The sequence below is a fragment of the Pleurodeles waltl genome, chromosome 10 (assembly GCF_031143425.1).
Source record: "Pleurodeles waltl isolate 20211129_DDA chromosome 10, aPleWal1.hap1.20221129, whole genome shotgun sequence".
NCBI classification, from domain to species: Eukaryota; Metazoa; Chordata; class Amphibia; order Caudata; family Salamandridae; genus Pleurodeles; species Pleurodeles waltl.
The window spans coordinates 798,638,402-798,653,964 of record NC_090449.1 but is presented as its reverse complement, the minus strand read 5'-3'; the positions used below and the strand labels follow the sequence as shown (position 1 = coordinate 798,653,964).

General features: G+C 42.8%; 1 protein-coding gene across 6 annotated transcripts in view; it reads left to right on the top strand.

Annotated features, from left to right (window-relative positions):
* LOC138261905 (ATP-dependent translocase ABCB1-like) overlaps nt 1-14,755 on the top strand; it is a 147,095-nt gene extending 132,340 nt beyond the window's left edge. For all 6 annotated transcript variants that reach the window (XM_069211461.1, XM_069211459.1, XM_069211464.1 and 3 more), the window contains one exon: nt 14,461-14,755. In XM_069211461.1, the coding sequence (XP_069067562.1) occupies nt 14,461-14,658 (198 nt within the window). In that variant the 3' untranslated portion in view covers nt 14,659-14,755. The remainder of the gene's footprint in view (nt 1-14,460) is intronic.
* Nucleotides 14,756-15,563: the final 808 nt, after the last annotated feature.

Here is a 15,563-nt window from a genome sequence, read left to right as displayed (position 1 = left end):
CAGTGAGTTATTATGTGGGATGGATGACTGTCTACCTCATGGAATAATAGCACTTATTGTCAAGATAAACCCTCAAAGTCACTAAATTATTCTGAGCTCAATCCTCTGCTAGATATGGCACAGAGTAGACAAGCTGAACTAAGCAATATATTTATGCATTAACAGAACAGTATATAATAACAACATCAAGGAATAAAAATCACAAATCAAACTAAATAATTGGGAAATATTTAATAAACAACATGAAACAAAAACAATACAAATACAAGAAAGTAAACTGGCGTACATGTCCATGGCCCTTAGGGGAAAATAGCAACAAAAAGCTCATAGCACCAATGGTTATCAATGGTCGAGGCAGAAAGGTACCTAACTTGAATAAGAAGTTGACCACGATGGAGCATGAGCATAGGTCGGCTACACCAAGTGGCTATGTCCCAGTGAAAGTCTGGAAGTTGAAAAGTTCTAAAAATGTCTGTCTCACATGTTGGAAAGTGGATTATTGGTATGGGCTGGTAAGTATCTAGACTTAGCCATAGGTCACTAACCCCTACTAGGTCCAATAAATCAACCCCAGCTCCACCCTTGGTAGTTTGGCAACAAGGCTTAACTTAGGAGAGAAAGTGTGTAAAGCATTCAAATATCAGGAAACAGTAATAAAATAAAACACAGGAAACAGTTTAAAAATCCAAAAACAATTTACAAAAAAAGAGAATATTTTTACACTTAATTTGACACCAAAAAGAATAAAATCGGAAAAGGGGAACCAGAGATATTAATTTTTAAAGAATAAATGTTTTTTTAGCGCATGGAAACTAAATGCCCCACTCTGGGAATCTGGTAGCACCTCCACCAGGGCAAAGTCCATATTTGAGGCCGACTGCGATGGAGTCCTGCTCGGCTACAGCAAGCGGGAGGCCTCAGCCAAAAGTTTACCTTTGGACTTAGTCTTTTCATGAAGATTTTTCTCACCGTGACGAAGTCACAGATTGGATCCAAACTCCCTGGAGCCCTCCTCGGATACGCTGCGCGGGAAGTCCTGGTCAGCTTTTTACGTTCGGACTTTGTCACTTTTTTTTAGCTTTTCTCTCAGGCATCTGAGGACCCTCCACAGCAAGCCAATTTTGAGTCTACGTCATTGGATTGCCTTTCCAGGAGCCCACGGTGAAATCCTGAAAGTCTGGAGTTATGGAGCTTTTCAGTGGGACAAACCAGCAAGTCAGGCCGGGTCGCAGTCGACATAAGCCGGCTTGACTCACGACATCAGGTCGGTCCCTTTATGGAGCTTTTTTACCAAAAGTTCTCTAATCTTCTCAAAACTTCTAGATCTTCTTCCGGAAGGGCTTTGAGGGTCCTTTAGGAGTCCACAGCTCACCCCAAGGTTCCAGAACCTCTGAGTTGCTCCTTGAGAGTTAGGACTCTAACTCCTAGAATGCACCTGGTTCAAACTTAAAGGACCACTGGAGAGTGGTCAGCTGGTCCGTTTTTTCAGGCTTTGATGCAGGGGACCCTGGTTAGCTATTTTCTACCTGTAGCAAACAGGAAGTCCCTTCTTGAACCAGTTGAAGCCAGGCAAAGTCCTTTTTGTGGTGAAGCCCAAGTATGCAGCTGGTGCAGTCCTTCAGAGTGCAGTGTCTAGGTGCAGGTCAGGGGTCCAGCGGGGCAGTCCTTCTTCTTGTTTTATTCCTGTTAGGGATCTGAAGTGTGGGTGCAGCTCTGTCATATTTATCCTTGCTCCTGGGGTGGAAAGCAGGGGGGGGTCGACTGTCCAATCACAGGAATGCCACCACCCTCTTGGATAACCACTTCTTGGGAAGTGTGGAAAAAATCAACCCAAGGGAGCAACATTCATTAAAAATCCAAAATGGCAGAAATTCAATTTTGTGGGCTAGGTCTGGCTAAGTACACCCCCTGGTGTGTCTAAACTTTCTTCATACACCCCTTTTCTGCCCTGTCCTTTGAAGTCCAGTTTGGCTGCTCTTCCCCCATTCTGTATCGCCATCTGCTGAGGCAGATTTCCTCCCCCCGGCACTTCCTTTGTCCTCAGCCTAGGCCAATTCACACCTCATCATCCTAGCCAGGCTGCCAGAGGCTGGCCAATCAGAGAAAGGCACTAAAGAGCTGAAGTTGGCAACTTTCCTTCTCTGAACTAGTTATATTAAATTCAACAATGGCACGTTGTTGGATTGGATTATAACAATCAGTCTTTTATAAGATCTCTGCTTATAGTTACACTGCACTCAACCCTTGGGGAACCTAGGGCACACCTTAAGGGTGACTTATATGTGAAAATAAGTTAGTTTAAGACTTAGAAAGGACTTTTAATTCCAGAGTCGACTTTGAAGGTAACTTCAATTTAAAAGCAGACAGCAAGGCAGGCCTGTTTTTAAAATAGCACTGTGTACCTCAGCAGTGCACCAATTAAAATTTGCCTAATTTGCATACCCACTTTACACAGAGCACTGGCCTGGGACTGGTTAGCAGTACCCAGGACAGAACTAAAATTCAGTAACCACCGGTATCTGTCCAAAAAGTTTAGGAGTGAACAGGGCAACAACAGGGGCTGTCCTACACTGCCCCCCAGATTGAAGGTGATGGGTACTAACCTACACCCTGGTAGTCCTCATCAGCTCGGTGGAAAAACCTAGAAATGCCATCTGCGTCGCCATGGGTACGCCCAGGTCCATGTTCCACTGTGAAGTCCAACCCTTGTAGGGAAATGGACCACCTTAACAGTTTTGGATCTTCCCCCACCCCCTCATTTGCATGAGCCATCATAGAGGTCTGTGGTCAGTTTGAACATAGAAGTGAGTGCCAAGCAGGTATGGCCTCAATTTCTTCAGGGACCAAACAACAGCAAAGGTCTCTCTCTCAATGGCACTCCATCTTTTCTCTCTGTGGCGCAGTCACCTGCAGATGAAGGCAACTAGTTGATCCTGGCCCTCTTAATTGACTTGTGCTAACACTGCCCCAATCCCTTCCTCTAAAGCATCTGTTTGCACTATAACCTCTTTGCTGTTGTTAGGTGCCAGTAGAACTGGTGATGAACATATAGCCTTTTTCAGAGTACCAAAGGCTTTCTGGCACTCTTGGGTCCAAATGACCTTTTTAGGCTGCTTCTTATCTGTCGGATGGTCCCATAAATCTGAACAAACCTCCTGTAATACCCAGTCAGGCCAAAAAAGGCCCTGACCTAAGTCTGTGTTTTAGGAGCCTCCCAATCCAGGATGGTCTGGATCTTCGCCTGGAGAGGTTGTACACGGCTCCCGCCAACAAGGTGGCCCAGGTACACCACTGAACTCTGCCCTATCTGGCACTTACTTGCCTTGATAGTCAGGCCTGCCTGGAGCAGGGCCTGAAGCACTTCTTTCAGGTGGACCAGGTGATCCTCCCAAGTGGAACTGAATACAGCTATGTCATCCAGATCAGCTGCACTAGAAGTTTCCAACCCAGACAAGACTCTGTTTACCAATCGATGGAAGGAGGCAGGGGTATTTTGCAACCCAAGGGGCATTACCTTGAACTGAAAGTGGCCCTTTGTGGTGGAAAATGATGACCTCTCCGTAGCTCCTGGACTTAAGGCAATCTGCCAGTATCCTGAGGTCAAATCAAATGTACTCTGGAACTTAGTATCTCCCAACCTATCAATCAGCTCATCAGCTCTAGGTATGGGGTGGATGTCAGTCTTAATGACAGCATTTAGACCTCTGTAGTCTACACAAAATCTTAGCTCTTTTTCCCACCTTAGGGATTGGGTTTGGGTACCAGTACCACTGGACTGGCCCAAGGGCTGTCAGAGGGCTCAAATAACTTTAACTCCAACATTTCTGTTCCCTCAGCTTTGATGCTGGCTTTGACCTGGTCTAACAACCTATTTTTGACAGGTAAATTGTCACCAGTGTCAGTATCATGGACACACCAATTGGTGAGTCCAGGCATAGTCCAGGGGTCAGAAAGAACAGTCCAGCAAACTGCTCCAATACTTGTCTGCAGTCTTTCTGCTGCTGGCTGTCAACTTAGGAGAGAGTTCCACTCCTTCCACTGGCTTATCTTGTGCATTGCTTGAGAGAAGGCCTGGCAGAGGTTCCCTCTCCTCCTTATTTCCCTCATCTGTGACCATAACCATAGTCAGATGTGCCCTATCCTGGTTGGGTTTCAGTCTGTTCACATGCAGGATCCTATGAGGATTCCTGGGGGGTGCCAAGGTCTACTAGGTAGGTGACCTCACCCTTTTTCTCCAAAATTGGATAGGGCCCAGTCCACTTGGCCTGTAGTGCCCTAGGAGCCAAAGGCTCCAAAACCCATACCAGCTGAGAAGGGTGATACTCAGGCATGGTAGACTTCTGGTCATGCCAGAACTTCATGAGCTCTTGGCTGGCCTCCAGGTTGCTGCTTGCCTTCTTCATGTACTCAGTCATACGTGGCCACAGGCCCAGCACATAATCAAGCACATTCTGTTTGGACCCTTTGAGAGGCTTCTCCCAGGTACTGTGTGACCAAACACAATGGGCCTCTTGCAGGGTACCAAAACAGTAACTCAAAGGGGGTAAATCTAACTGCCTTTTTGTGGCAGCTTGCTGTATGCAAACAGCAGGCATGGGAGGAGAACATCCCATTTCTTCCTGAGTTCGTCAGATGAACCCATTATCAGGCCCTTCAGAGTCTTGGCAAATCTCTCCACCAGACTATTCGCCTGGGGATGATGGGGGGTGGTGAACGTATAGGTTACGCCACACTCCTCCCACATTGCTTTCAGATAGGCAGACATAAAGTTTGTGCCCCTATCTGAGACCACCTCCTTTGGGAATCCTACTTTGGGTGAACATACAAAGCAGGGCCCTAGCCACTGTGGGAGCAGTGACTGTCCTGAGAGGTATTGCCTTTGGATACCTGGTAGCATGGTCCACAACCACCAAAATGTATCCGTTACCTGAAGCATTTGGTGGGTCTAGGGGACCAACAATGTCAATCCCTACCCTTTCAAAGGGAGTCCCAACCACTGGTAGTGGTATCAAGGGAGTCTTTGGCTTGCCCACTGTCTTGCCACTGGCCTGACTCCTTGAGTTTTTCTGGCATATGGGGCCAGTAAAAATGATTGACCAGCCTGTTACAGGGTCTTGGTCTGTCCCAAATATCCTGCTAAGGGAATATCAGGCCTTATAGAGTTAAGACAAATTCTCTTTACTTCAGGGGAACCACCACTCTCCTGGTTGCCCCTAGTTTCAGGTCCCCTGGCCCCGGTGTGGAGAGCTCCATCCTCCCAGTAAAACATGTGAGGTCCATTAACATCCCCCTGGTCTTGCCTGGAGGCAGTCTGTCTCAAGCCCTCAAGAGTGGTACACTCTCTTTGTCCCTGGCACAATTCTTCTCTGGTGGGCCTCCCTGCCCCTTCCATTTTTGTCAAGTCAGGCAGAGGAGGGGTCCCTCCTTCAGAGGTCAGAACCTCCCCCTCAGGACAGGATTCCTTCTGAACCTCTGTACTTGGTAAGGCTGGCAAGCCAGACCCAGTGCCCTTTCTCTTTTTCTTGGAGGCCTGGCCCATTGTTCCAGGGGGCAAGTGTCCATCACTTCCCTGTTGTGCTGTCTGTGACCTGGTCACAGCAAACACCCATTCAGGGAGGTACAGCATCTGCGATTGGACCCTTCTTTCCATCTCTGACCATTTAGATGCTTCTAGATCATTTACCACCAGACACTCTACTGGGAGGGCAGGAGCTACATCTACTTTTTTAGGACCAGTCGCACCTCTCCATTCTAAGCTCTCCATTGCCATGGGATGGAACTTGGTTCTACTGTCTGCATATGTCACTTGGTGGAATACACCAGTCAAGACCTGCTCTAGAGATGGAAAGGAGGGGGGCCAACTGTCCAATCATGTGCAGGCCACCACCCTCTTGAGTGACCACTTCCTGGGAAGTGTGGCAAAAATCAATTCCAGGGAGCAACATTCTCCTAAATTACATGGCAAAAAATCAATCTCCGAGGTTAGTTCTGGCTGACCCTAGTGTGTCTAGGTTTACCTTAACACACCCCTTTCCAGCCCTCTCCTAATCTAATCAGGAGGCACCTGGCTATCTGGTTTTACAGGAAATGGGGGAGGCCTACTTGCTGGCCCAAATGTCCTTCCCTCCTTTGAAGTATAGTTTGGCTGCTCTCTTCCACCCCTATCCTGTTTCACCATCTGCTGAGGCAGTTCTCCTCCCCTAGGCACTTCCTTTGTGTTAAGCCCAGGCCACTTCACACCTCATCAAGGCAGCATGGTCAGGCTGCCAGAGGCTGGCCAATCAGAGAAGTGCATTACAGGGCTGAAGTTGGCAACTTTCAGGTAAAGTTCTAAAACTCTTTCCCTGAGTTAGTTATGTTAAATTCAACAATGGCAAGTTTTTGGATAACAATAAGTTTGATACCAAAGTTGAAATATTTAGCTCCTTTTGACACTTTATTATTTTAAAATTGTCTCCCAATGGCCGCCTATGGAGCACATTCACTACAATGGGGAAAAATGAATTTGCCTATTTTTCCCTCACCAGGGTATATGAAACAACTTTTATAAGGTCCCTGCTTACAGGTACACTGCACCCAACTCTGGGGGCACCTAGGGCACACCTTTGGAGTGACTTATATGTACAAATAAGGAAGTTTAGGACTTTGGAAGCACTTTAAATTCATAGTTGAATTTGGAGTTAACTTTAACTTAACAGCAGCCAGCAAGACAGGCCTGCCTTTAAAATGACCCTGGGAACCACAGCATTGCACCTATGGGTGCAATACCTAAGCTGGGGTCCCTAAATCTACATGCCCTACCATATACTAGAGACTTATAGCTAGGTGGACAGTTTAGCAGTGCCCAGGGCACCATCAGAGCCAGGAAAACACCAGCATAAGTGGGAAAATGTGAGCAAAACGTTAGGGGGGTTCTGCAATCAGCCCAGTTTTCCCACACTATCTGTATCTGCCTGTCTCTATCTATCTAAACATATCTGCCCAATTACCTGTATCTATCTACATAACCCTATCTGTCTAATTACCTGTATCTCTGTACGTTACCCTATCTGTTTAATTACATGTATCTATCTAACCCTTTCTAATTACTTGTATCTACCTATCTAACCCTGTCTGTCTTAGTACCTCTATCTACCTACCTATCTATCTATCTACCAGTCTCTAACTAACCATATCTGTCTAATTACCTGTCTCTATCTATCTAACCGTATGTGTCCAATTACCTGTCTCTAGCTATCCCTATCTGTCTAATTACCTGCATCTACCTAACCCATCTGTCTATCATTCAACTCTAACTAATCCAGCTAATCTATCTAACCTTTCTGTCTATCTTTCAACTCTGTCTATTCCAATCTCTCTAAGTATCTATCTACCTATCTATCTAATTACCCCTCTCTCCTATCTATCTACTTGTTTCTATCTATCCCTAAGTACCTGCATCTTTCTATTTATCTTTCCGTCTATCTCTCCATCTGTCTACCTATCTATCTCTCCATCTATCTGTCTAATTACCTGTCTCTCCTATGTATATAGTTGTCTCTATCTGTCTAATGCTATCTAACTGACTATCTATCCCTATCGGTCTAATTATCTATTTTTATACTTGCCTCTATCTAACCCTATCTGGCAGGTTATCTATCTCCCTAATTGTCTTAATCTAACTCTGTCTGTCTAATTATCTCTCTTTCTACTTCTTTTAATCTAACCATATCTGTTGAATTATCTCTCTACTTGTCTTAATCTAACCATCTGTCTAATTATCTATCTACTTGTCTTAATCTAATGCTATCTGTCTAATTACCTGTATCTTTCTATCTATCCCCTCTGTCAATCTTTCAACTCTATTCTTATCTGTCTAATTACCTATCTCTTCTATCTACTTTTCTCTGTCTAAGTACCTGAATCTATCTTTCTATCTATCTATCTAGCTATCTATCTAATTGTCTAACTCTAGCTATCTAATTATCTATCTACTTGTCTTATTCTAACACTATCTGTTGAATTGTCTATATATTTGTTTTAATCTAACCCTGTCTAATTATCTATCTACTTGTCCTAATCTAAACCTATCTGTCTACTTACCTGTATCTATCTTTAGCTGCCTACTTCCCTGTATCTATCTTACCCCACTGTCTATCTTTCAACTCTATCTTTCTATCTATCCCTATCTGTCTATTTTATCTATCTATTCCCACCTGTCTAATTACCTGTCTCTCCTATCTATCTACTTGTCTCTATCTAACCTTATCTGTCTAGGTACCTTAATCTAACTATTGATCTATCTATTTGCATCTATCTCTTTATCTCTGTATGTTCTATCTATCTATCCCTATCTGTCTAATTACCTGTCTTTCCTATCTATCTATCTGTTTAAGTACCTGAACTTATCCTATCTACCAAAATACATCTATCTATCCATATCTGTCTAATTTAATCTGTCTATCTATTCTGTCTGTCTATCTTTTCCTGTATGTGTAATTACCGGTCTCTCCTATCTATCTACTTGTCTCATCTAACCCTATCTGTTTAATTACATCTATCTAATTGCATCTATCTCTCTATCTCTCTGCATGTTCTATCTATCCCCGTCTGTCTAATTACCCGTCTCTCCTATCTATCTACTCCTCTCTATCTAACCATATCTGTTAAAGTACCTGAATCTATCTATCTATCTATCTATCTATCTATCTATCTATCTATCTATCTATCTATCTATCTATCTAATTGCATCTATCTATCCCTATCTGTCTAATTACATCTGTCTATCTTTTCTATCTGTCTATCTATTCCTATCTGTGTAATTACATCTGTCTATCTTTTCTATCTGTCTGTCTATTCCTATCTGTGTAATTACCTGGCTCTCCTATCTATCTACTTGTCTCCATCTGTCTAATTACATCTATCTATCAATCTACCTATATCTGTCTAATTATCTGTCTCTATCTAATCCGATCCATCTAATTACATGTATCTTTCTATTGAACCCTATCTGTGTGAATACCTGAATCTTTCTAGCTACTTGTCTATCTATCTGTCTGTCTATCTACCTGTCTGTCTATATATTCCTATCTGTCTCTCCTATCTATCTACTTGTCTCTATCTAACCCTATCTGTCTAATTACCTCTATTTATTTGTCTCTATCCATTTAACCCTATCTGTCTAATTACCTATATCTATCTAACCCTATCTGTTTTAGTACCTGAATCTATCTATTCCCTGTCTGTCTAATTACCCGTCTCATCTATCTATCTTCTTGTCTCTATCTAACCCTATCTGTCTAAGTATCTGAATCTATCTGTTTAATTTCATCAATCTCTCTGTATGTTCTATCTATCCCTGTCTGTCTAATTACCTGTCTCTCCTATCGATCTATCTACTTCCCTCAAGCTAACATATCTGTTTAAGTACCTGCACCTATCCTATCTATCCAGTTACATCTATCTATCCCTATCTGTCTAATTACATCTATCTGTTCTGTCTGTCTATTCCTATCTGTGTAATTACCTGTCTCTCCTGTCTATCTACTTGTCTCCATCTAACCCTAGATGCCTAATTACATCTATCTCTCTCTATCCATCTAATCCTATCTGTCTTATTACATGTATCTTTATATTGAAGCCTATCTGTGTAAGTACCTAAATCTTTCTATCTGTCTATCTACATATCTGTCTAACTATTCCTATCTGTCTAATTACCGGTCTCTCCTATCTATCTACTTGTCTCTATCTAACCCTGTATGTCTAATTATCTGTCTCTCTTATCTGCTTGTCTCTAACATACCCTATCTGTCTAATTACCTATATCTGTCCATCTATGTATTTGTCTCTATCCATCTAACCCATCTAATTACCTCTATCTACCTATCTAACCCTATCTGTGTTAGTACCTCTATCTATTCCCTGTCTGTCTAATTACCCACCTCTCCTCTCTATCTGCATCCATCTAATACTATCTGTCTAATTACATGTGTCTTTCTATTGAACCGTAGCTGTGTAAGTACCTGAATTTATCTGTCTATCTACTTATCTGTCTATCTATTCCTATCTGTCTAATTAACTGTCTCTCCTATCTATCTGTCTCTAACCCTGTCTGTCTAATTACCTGTTCCTCCTAACTACGTGTCTCTATCTAACCCTATCTGTCTAATTACCTCTATCGATCTATTTGTCTCTATCCATCTACCCCTATCTGTCTAATTACCTGTATCCATCTGTCTAACCCTATCTGTGTTAGTACATCTATCTATCCCTTGTCTGTCTAATTACCTCTATCTCTCTATCCCCATCTGTCTAATTACCTCTATCTATCCCTATCTGTTTAATTACCCGCATCTGTCACTATCAGTTTAATTACCTGTATCTATCAATCTCTGTCTAATTACGTATCTATCATTGCAAGCTTCCTTTTTAACCATGTTTCAATGCTTCTTACCTATTTGTAATTTGCAAAAATATTACAAAAAAGCACTAGCAAAGCAGTTTGCCACCAATGGAAGGTCAATTGGCTTTTATAGGTTTAGTGTTATTTCATACCTTTTTGATTTTACTAAGATTATGTATGTAACATAGTTGGTTATAGGGCAGTTCATACAGATTTCATCCATTTGCCTGTTGTTGTCATTCACATGTTTGTTCCACCCACTCCAGCATGCATCATGGGGCAGTGAATCAGTTCCTTCTAGTCAGTGGTGACTTCACTATGAGTTACGGCATGCTGCCCTTTCAGAAGGAGTACACCCACACAAAAAGTAGTTCTCTTCAGTGCCAGGGACTACTATGATAATGTTTTAGACAAGAACAAATGTTTACTGACCCAAAAAATATTTTTGTCTTCAAAACGTTATTTTTATGAGGAGCCAGTAGCTTACCCAAAAGAGCAGCAAGTTGCAAAACCACTGCAAAAACACAAGAATTGCTAGAGCCAAAAGACTGGCTGCCAGCTCTAGACCTCTTGTCTTTGCAAATGCTTGTTTAAGACTAGGCAGTTGTTCATGGGGCCACAGCTTATTCTTTAAAATAGGTTTTTGTTAAAATGTATAAAGGGAAAGGGGTCCTTTGGGGACGCCTTCCCATTTGCAAATGGGTTACCACTACTTTTATGCAGGCAGTAAAAAATATTTTACGACCAGATTTCTATCTCAAACAATTACTACATTCCATTTCGAATTACTATTTGGAAGAAATGCTCTAACACGCCCGTTGCAAATACACATTCATTATGTAATCACAAACTCAAATTGTAATTATGGTAGCATGTTCACTGATCAGTTTGTGTGTGCTGCAGTCCAAGATGGCATTTTGCGGTCGCAAAGGGTTGTTTTTTGTGAACCGGACTGTTTGCAACTGCAAAAGTCTGAGTACATCTGCCTCCTAAGGTTCTAAAATGCAGCAAGTGGCCTGTAGTAAAATAGGGGAAGTACTGGTTATGACATTTTATGCTCACCAGTCTCTTCAATTAACAATCAACCACATATGCGCTGACTTCGCAACCATGCACAAGTACCTAAATGAGCCATCCACAAAAAGAAAATGTATTTTACTACAGGAAAACGAAGGCAGGACCGAAGTTAGGGCATTAGATTTTTTTTCTTGCACTTTAGGTTAAGTGTGACAGTACAATTGGCATTCCTGAGCTACCCAAAAGATGTACAAGGTATGGTACCACTTGCTGCCGCAGCACAAATAGCAAAATAAAACTTGTTACCCAAATACTAGCAGACAGTGAGACACAGCACTTCAAATACTTGGCTTGGTTTTATCTGTGTTGGACCTGGCCTTTTTACAGGGTCATCCCCAAACGTTTTGCCTCCTTCCTCCTATTTTCTCTGACCTGTTGTTATTGGCTTTTGGACTCTGGGTACTTTACCACTGCTAACCAGTGCTAAAGTGCCTATGCTCTCTGTGTAAATTGTACTGTTGATTGGTTTATCCATGATTGACATTTGATTTACTTGTAAGACCCTAGTAGAGTGCACTATATGTGCCTAGGGCCTGTAGATTAAATGCTACTAGTGGGCCTGCAGCACTGGTTGTGCCACCCACTTAAGTAGCCCCTTTACCTTGTCTCAGGCCTGCCATTGCAAGGCCTGTGTGTGCAGTTTCACTGCCACTTCGACTTGGCATCTAAAAGTACTTGCCAAGCCTAAAAACTCCCCTTTTTCTACATATAAGTCACCCCTAATGTGTGCCCTAGGTAGCCCCTAGAGCAGGGTGCTGTGTGGGTAAAAGGCAGGACATGTACCTGTGTAGTTTATATGTCCTGGTAGTGTAAAACTCCTACATTCGTTTTTGCACTACAGTGAGGCCTGCTCCCTTCATAGGCTAACATTGGGGCTGCCCTCATACATTGTTGAAGTGGTAGCTGTTGATCTGAAAGGAGTAGGAAGGTCATATTTACTATGGCCAGAATAGTAATACAAAATCCTGCTGACTGGTGAAGTTGGATTTAATATTACTATTTTAGACATGCCACTTTTAGAAAGTGAGCATTGCTCTGCACTTAAATCTTTCTGTGCCTTACAATCCACATCTGGCTAGGTTTAGTTGACAGCTCCTTGTGCATCCACTCAGACACACCCCAAACACAGGGTACTTACCCTGACTTGCATACATCTGCATTTTGAATGGGTCTTCCTGGGCTGGGAGGGTGGAGAGCCTGCCCTCACACAAAGGACTGCCAAACCCCCTACTGGGACCCTGGCAGACAGGATTGAACTGAAAGGGGACCTGGTGCACTTCTAGGCCCCTCTTTGATGTCTCCCCCACTTCAAAGGCACATTTTAGTATAAAACAGGGCCTCTTCCCTACCACCTCAGACACTTGCTCGAGAAGAAACCAGAACCTGCATCCTGCCAAGAAGAACTGCGTGGCTGCTCAAAGGACTCACCTGACTGCTTTCTACAAAGGACTGCTGCCTTGCTGTTGGCCTGCTGCCTTGCTGAACTCTTGCCTTGCTGCAGAAGTGCTCTCCAAGGGCTTGGATAGAGCTTGCCTCCTGTTCCCTGAAGTCTCAGGACCAAAAAGACTTCTCTTTTTCAACTGGACTCCTTGTGGGCCGAAAAATTTGACGCACAGCGTGCTCCGCTGTGAAAAATTCACTGCACGCCGATCCGGAAAGATGCCGCTCGACCCCACAAGGAAAAGATCGACGCGACGCCTGCGGTGCGACCGGAACTTCGACGCACGGCCCGCCTGGACAACACCGCCCGACTTCCAGAGAGGAAATCGTCGCAACGTCTGCCGTGAGGGAAAAAATTCCAAGCACAGCCCACCGGAACGACGCACAGCAGGACAACAAGCCCAAGAATCCACACACAGACTCTGGGACATCTGGGAATCCCGCGAACCACAGAGGAGACCGGTCCGCGTGCCGTGAAATGACGCACGTCTTCCCCGAGTGAAAAATAACCACGCAAGTCCGTGTGTGAAGGGGCGAAACCGACGCACACACCATTTTTGTTCCCGGAAAACGACGCACGTCTCCCCGTGTGGAAAATAACGACGCAAGTCTGTGTGTGAAGGGGCGAAACCGACGCACACACCATTTTTCCACGCATCTCCTCCTCTGCGGAGATTTTCCATTCTAAACCAGGTACTTTGTGCTTGAAAGAGACTTTGTTTGCTTTTTGAAGACTTAAGACACTTCATATCACTTTTCAGTGATATCTCTACAATTTCGTATTGCATCTTTTATTGTTTTGACCTGCAAATACCCAGATAAATATTATATATTTTTCTAAACACTGTGTGGTGTATTTTTGTGGTGCTATATTGTGTTATTGTATGATTTATTGCACAAATGCTTTACACATTGCCTTCTAAGTTAAGCCTGACTGCTCAGTGCCAAGCTACCAGAGGGTGGACACAGGATAATTTGGATTGTGTGTGATTTACCCTGACTAGAGTGAGGGTCCTTGCTTGGACAGGGGGCAACCTGACTGCCAACCAAAGACCCCATTTCTTACAATCTGCATTTAGAACACTTCTAGATAAAAGTGTATCAGCAACTCTTCCAAATAACAGAGGCTTCTATACAAAACCTATCCTGATAGAGCTATTAATATAATTGGATACATAATACATTGAGAAAGTTGTACATGGAAATGCGCAGATTAATAATAACCAAAATGTAGAAGTTGAAAAGTGTCATGGATGTAACAATGGGACTGCAGTGGAACCTTCCATACAAAGATGAGTATTTAGTATCACTCTACTGCTTTGTATGTACAATTAAAATAACAAGGTTAAAAAAAATAGTCTCTACTTTATTAATTAAAATAAACTATCAGTGATGCCACTTCAGCTTGTGAATTGTATTTTTTTCACTGGTAAGACTTGAATGGCCTTATAACTTTCAGCTGTTGTTGCATTTTTTTTAACATAATTATCGGGATACAAAATAAAGGAAGATTTTCTCCACAATGCATTAAATTGACACTTTTTCGTCTTCACTCTTTGCAGATAGTACAGAAAGCCCTTGACAACGCCAGGCTCGGACGGACCTGCATCGTGATTGCTCACCGCCTGTCGACTGTGCAGAATGCTGATATCATTGCAGTAGTTCAGAATGGCAAAGTGGTTGAGCAAGGCACTCACAACGAGCTACTAGCGAAGCAAGGCATATATTATGAACTTGTAAATGCACAAGTTTCTCATTAGTAACGATTACTGATATATGTACATATTTATATTATTGTTATATTTGAAGTATATGAGTATTTTTGTAATAAAATCTGGAGTGAAACCTGTTTGTAAATTAAGTGTCCTTCCAACAGATAATCTATATGTTTTCTTCAATAACCTTTGTAGTATGATATAGAATGAATGACTGTAGGGGGTTTAAGAATTAATGAAAAAACAAATGAGCAGTATTAGGATTTAAGGATCTAGCTCAAACGCATTGCCATTTCCACAAATCGAATATGCCACATACTACTTGCCAGCTCACTCATTGTAAGGTTTAATTACAGCACCAAAGCTTTAACCAAAAGGCTACTATTGGGCATCACACAAGAGCCCCTTAAATGTTTTATAAATAATGCCACAGTATCTCGAACTATAGACTCGATCTTGCTTCTGTAGAATTTCGAAAAATAAACTAAAAACATGACAACAATCGTATAGCAGCCATTAGAACATACCATTCTCTTAAACCATTTATGAAAAATACGGTTTAAGCATTTCTGGAAGGGGTACTGTAATTATTGGGTAGAAGGTTGGCAGCCCAGTGTTGGGGGAGAATAATGCAGTGGAAGAATTTGGCCTTCAGCACAGTACAGGGGTGGGTGGTGTGGTGTTGACGCGAGTAATCACACGTTGCAGTTTCAGAGCAATTTTATTCTCGTAGTGATGTGCTGAGGGTGGAAATGTGGATCTGGTGGGTCGAATTGCTGTGCTGTTGGAAGCAGAGTAGCTTTGGAGCTGGTAGTGCTGTACTAGTGTCTAGTAACACTTTGCTGTATCATGACAGGTCAGTCCAGTCATGCAGGCAGAGTAGTGTGATGATTGTAAGTGGTAGTGCAGCTCCAGAGGGAGTAGTTTTGATCAAGGCAGGTAGAATGATG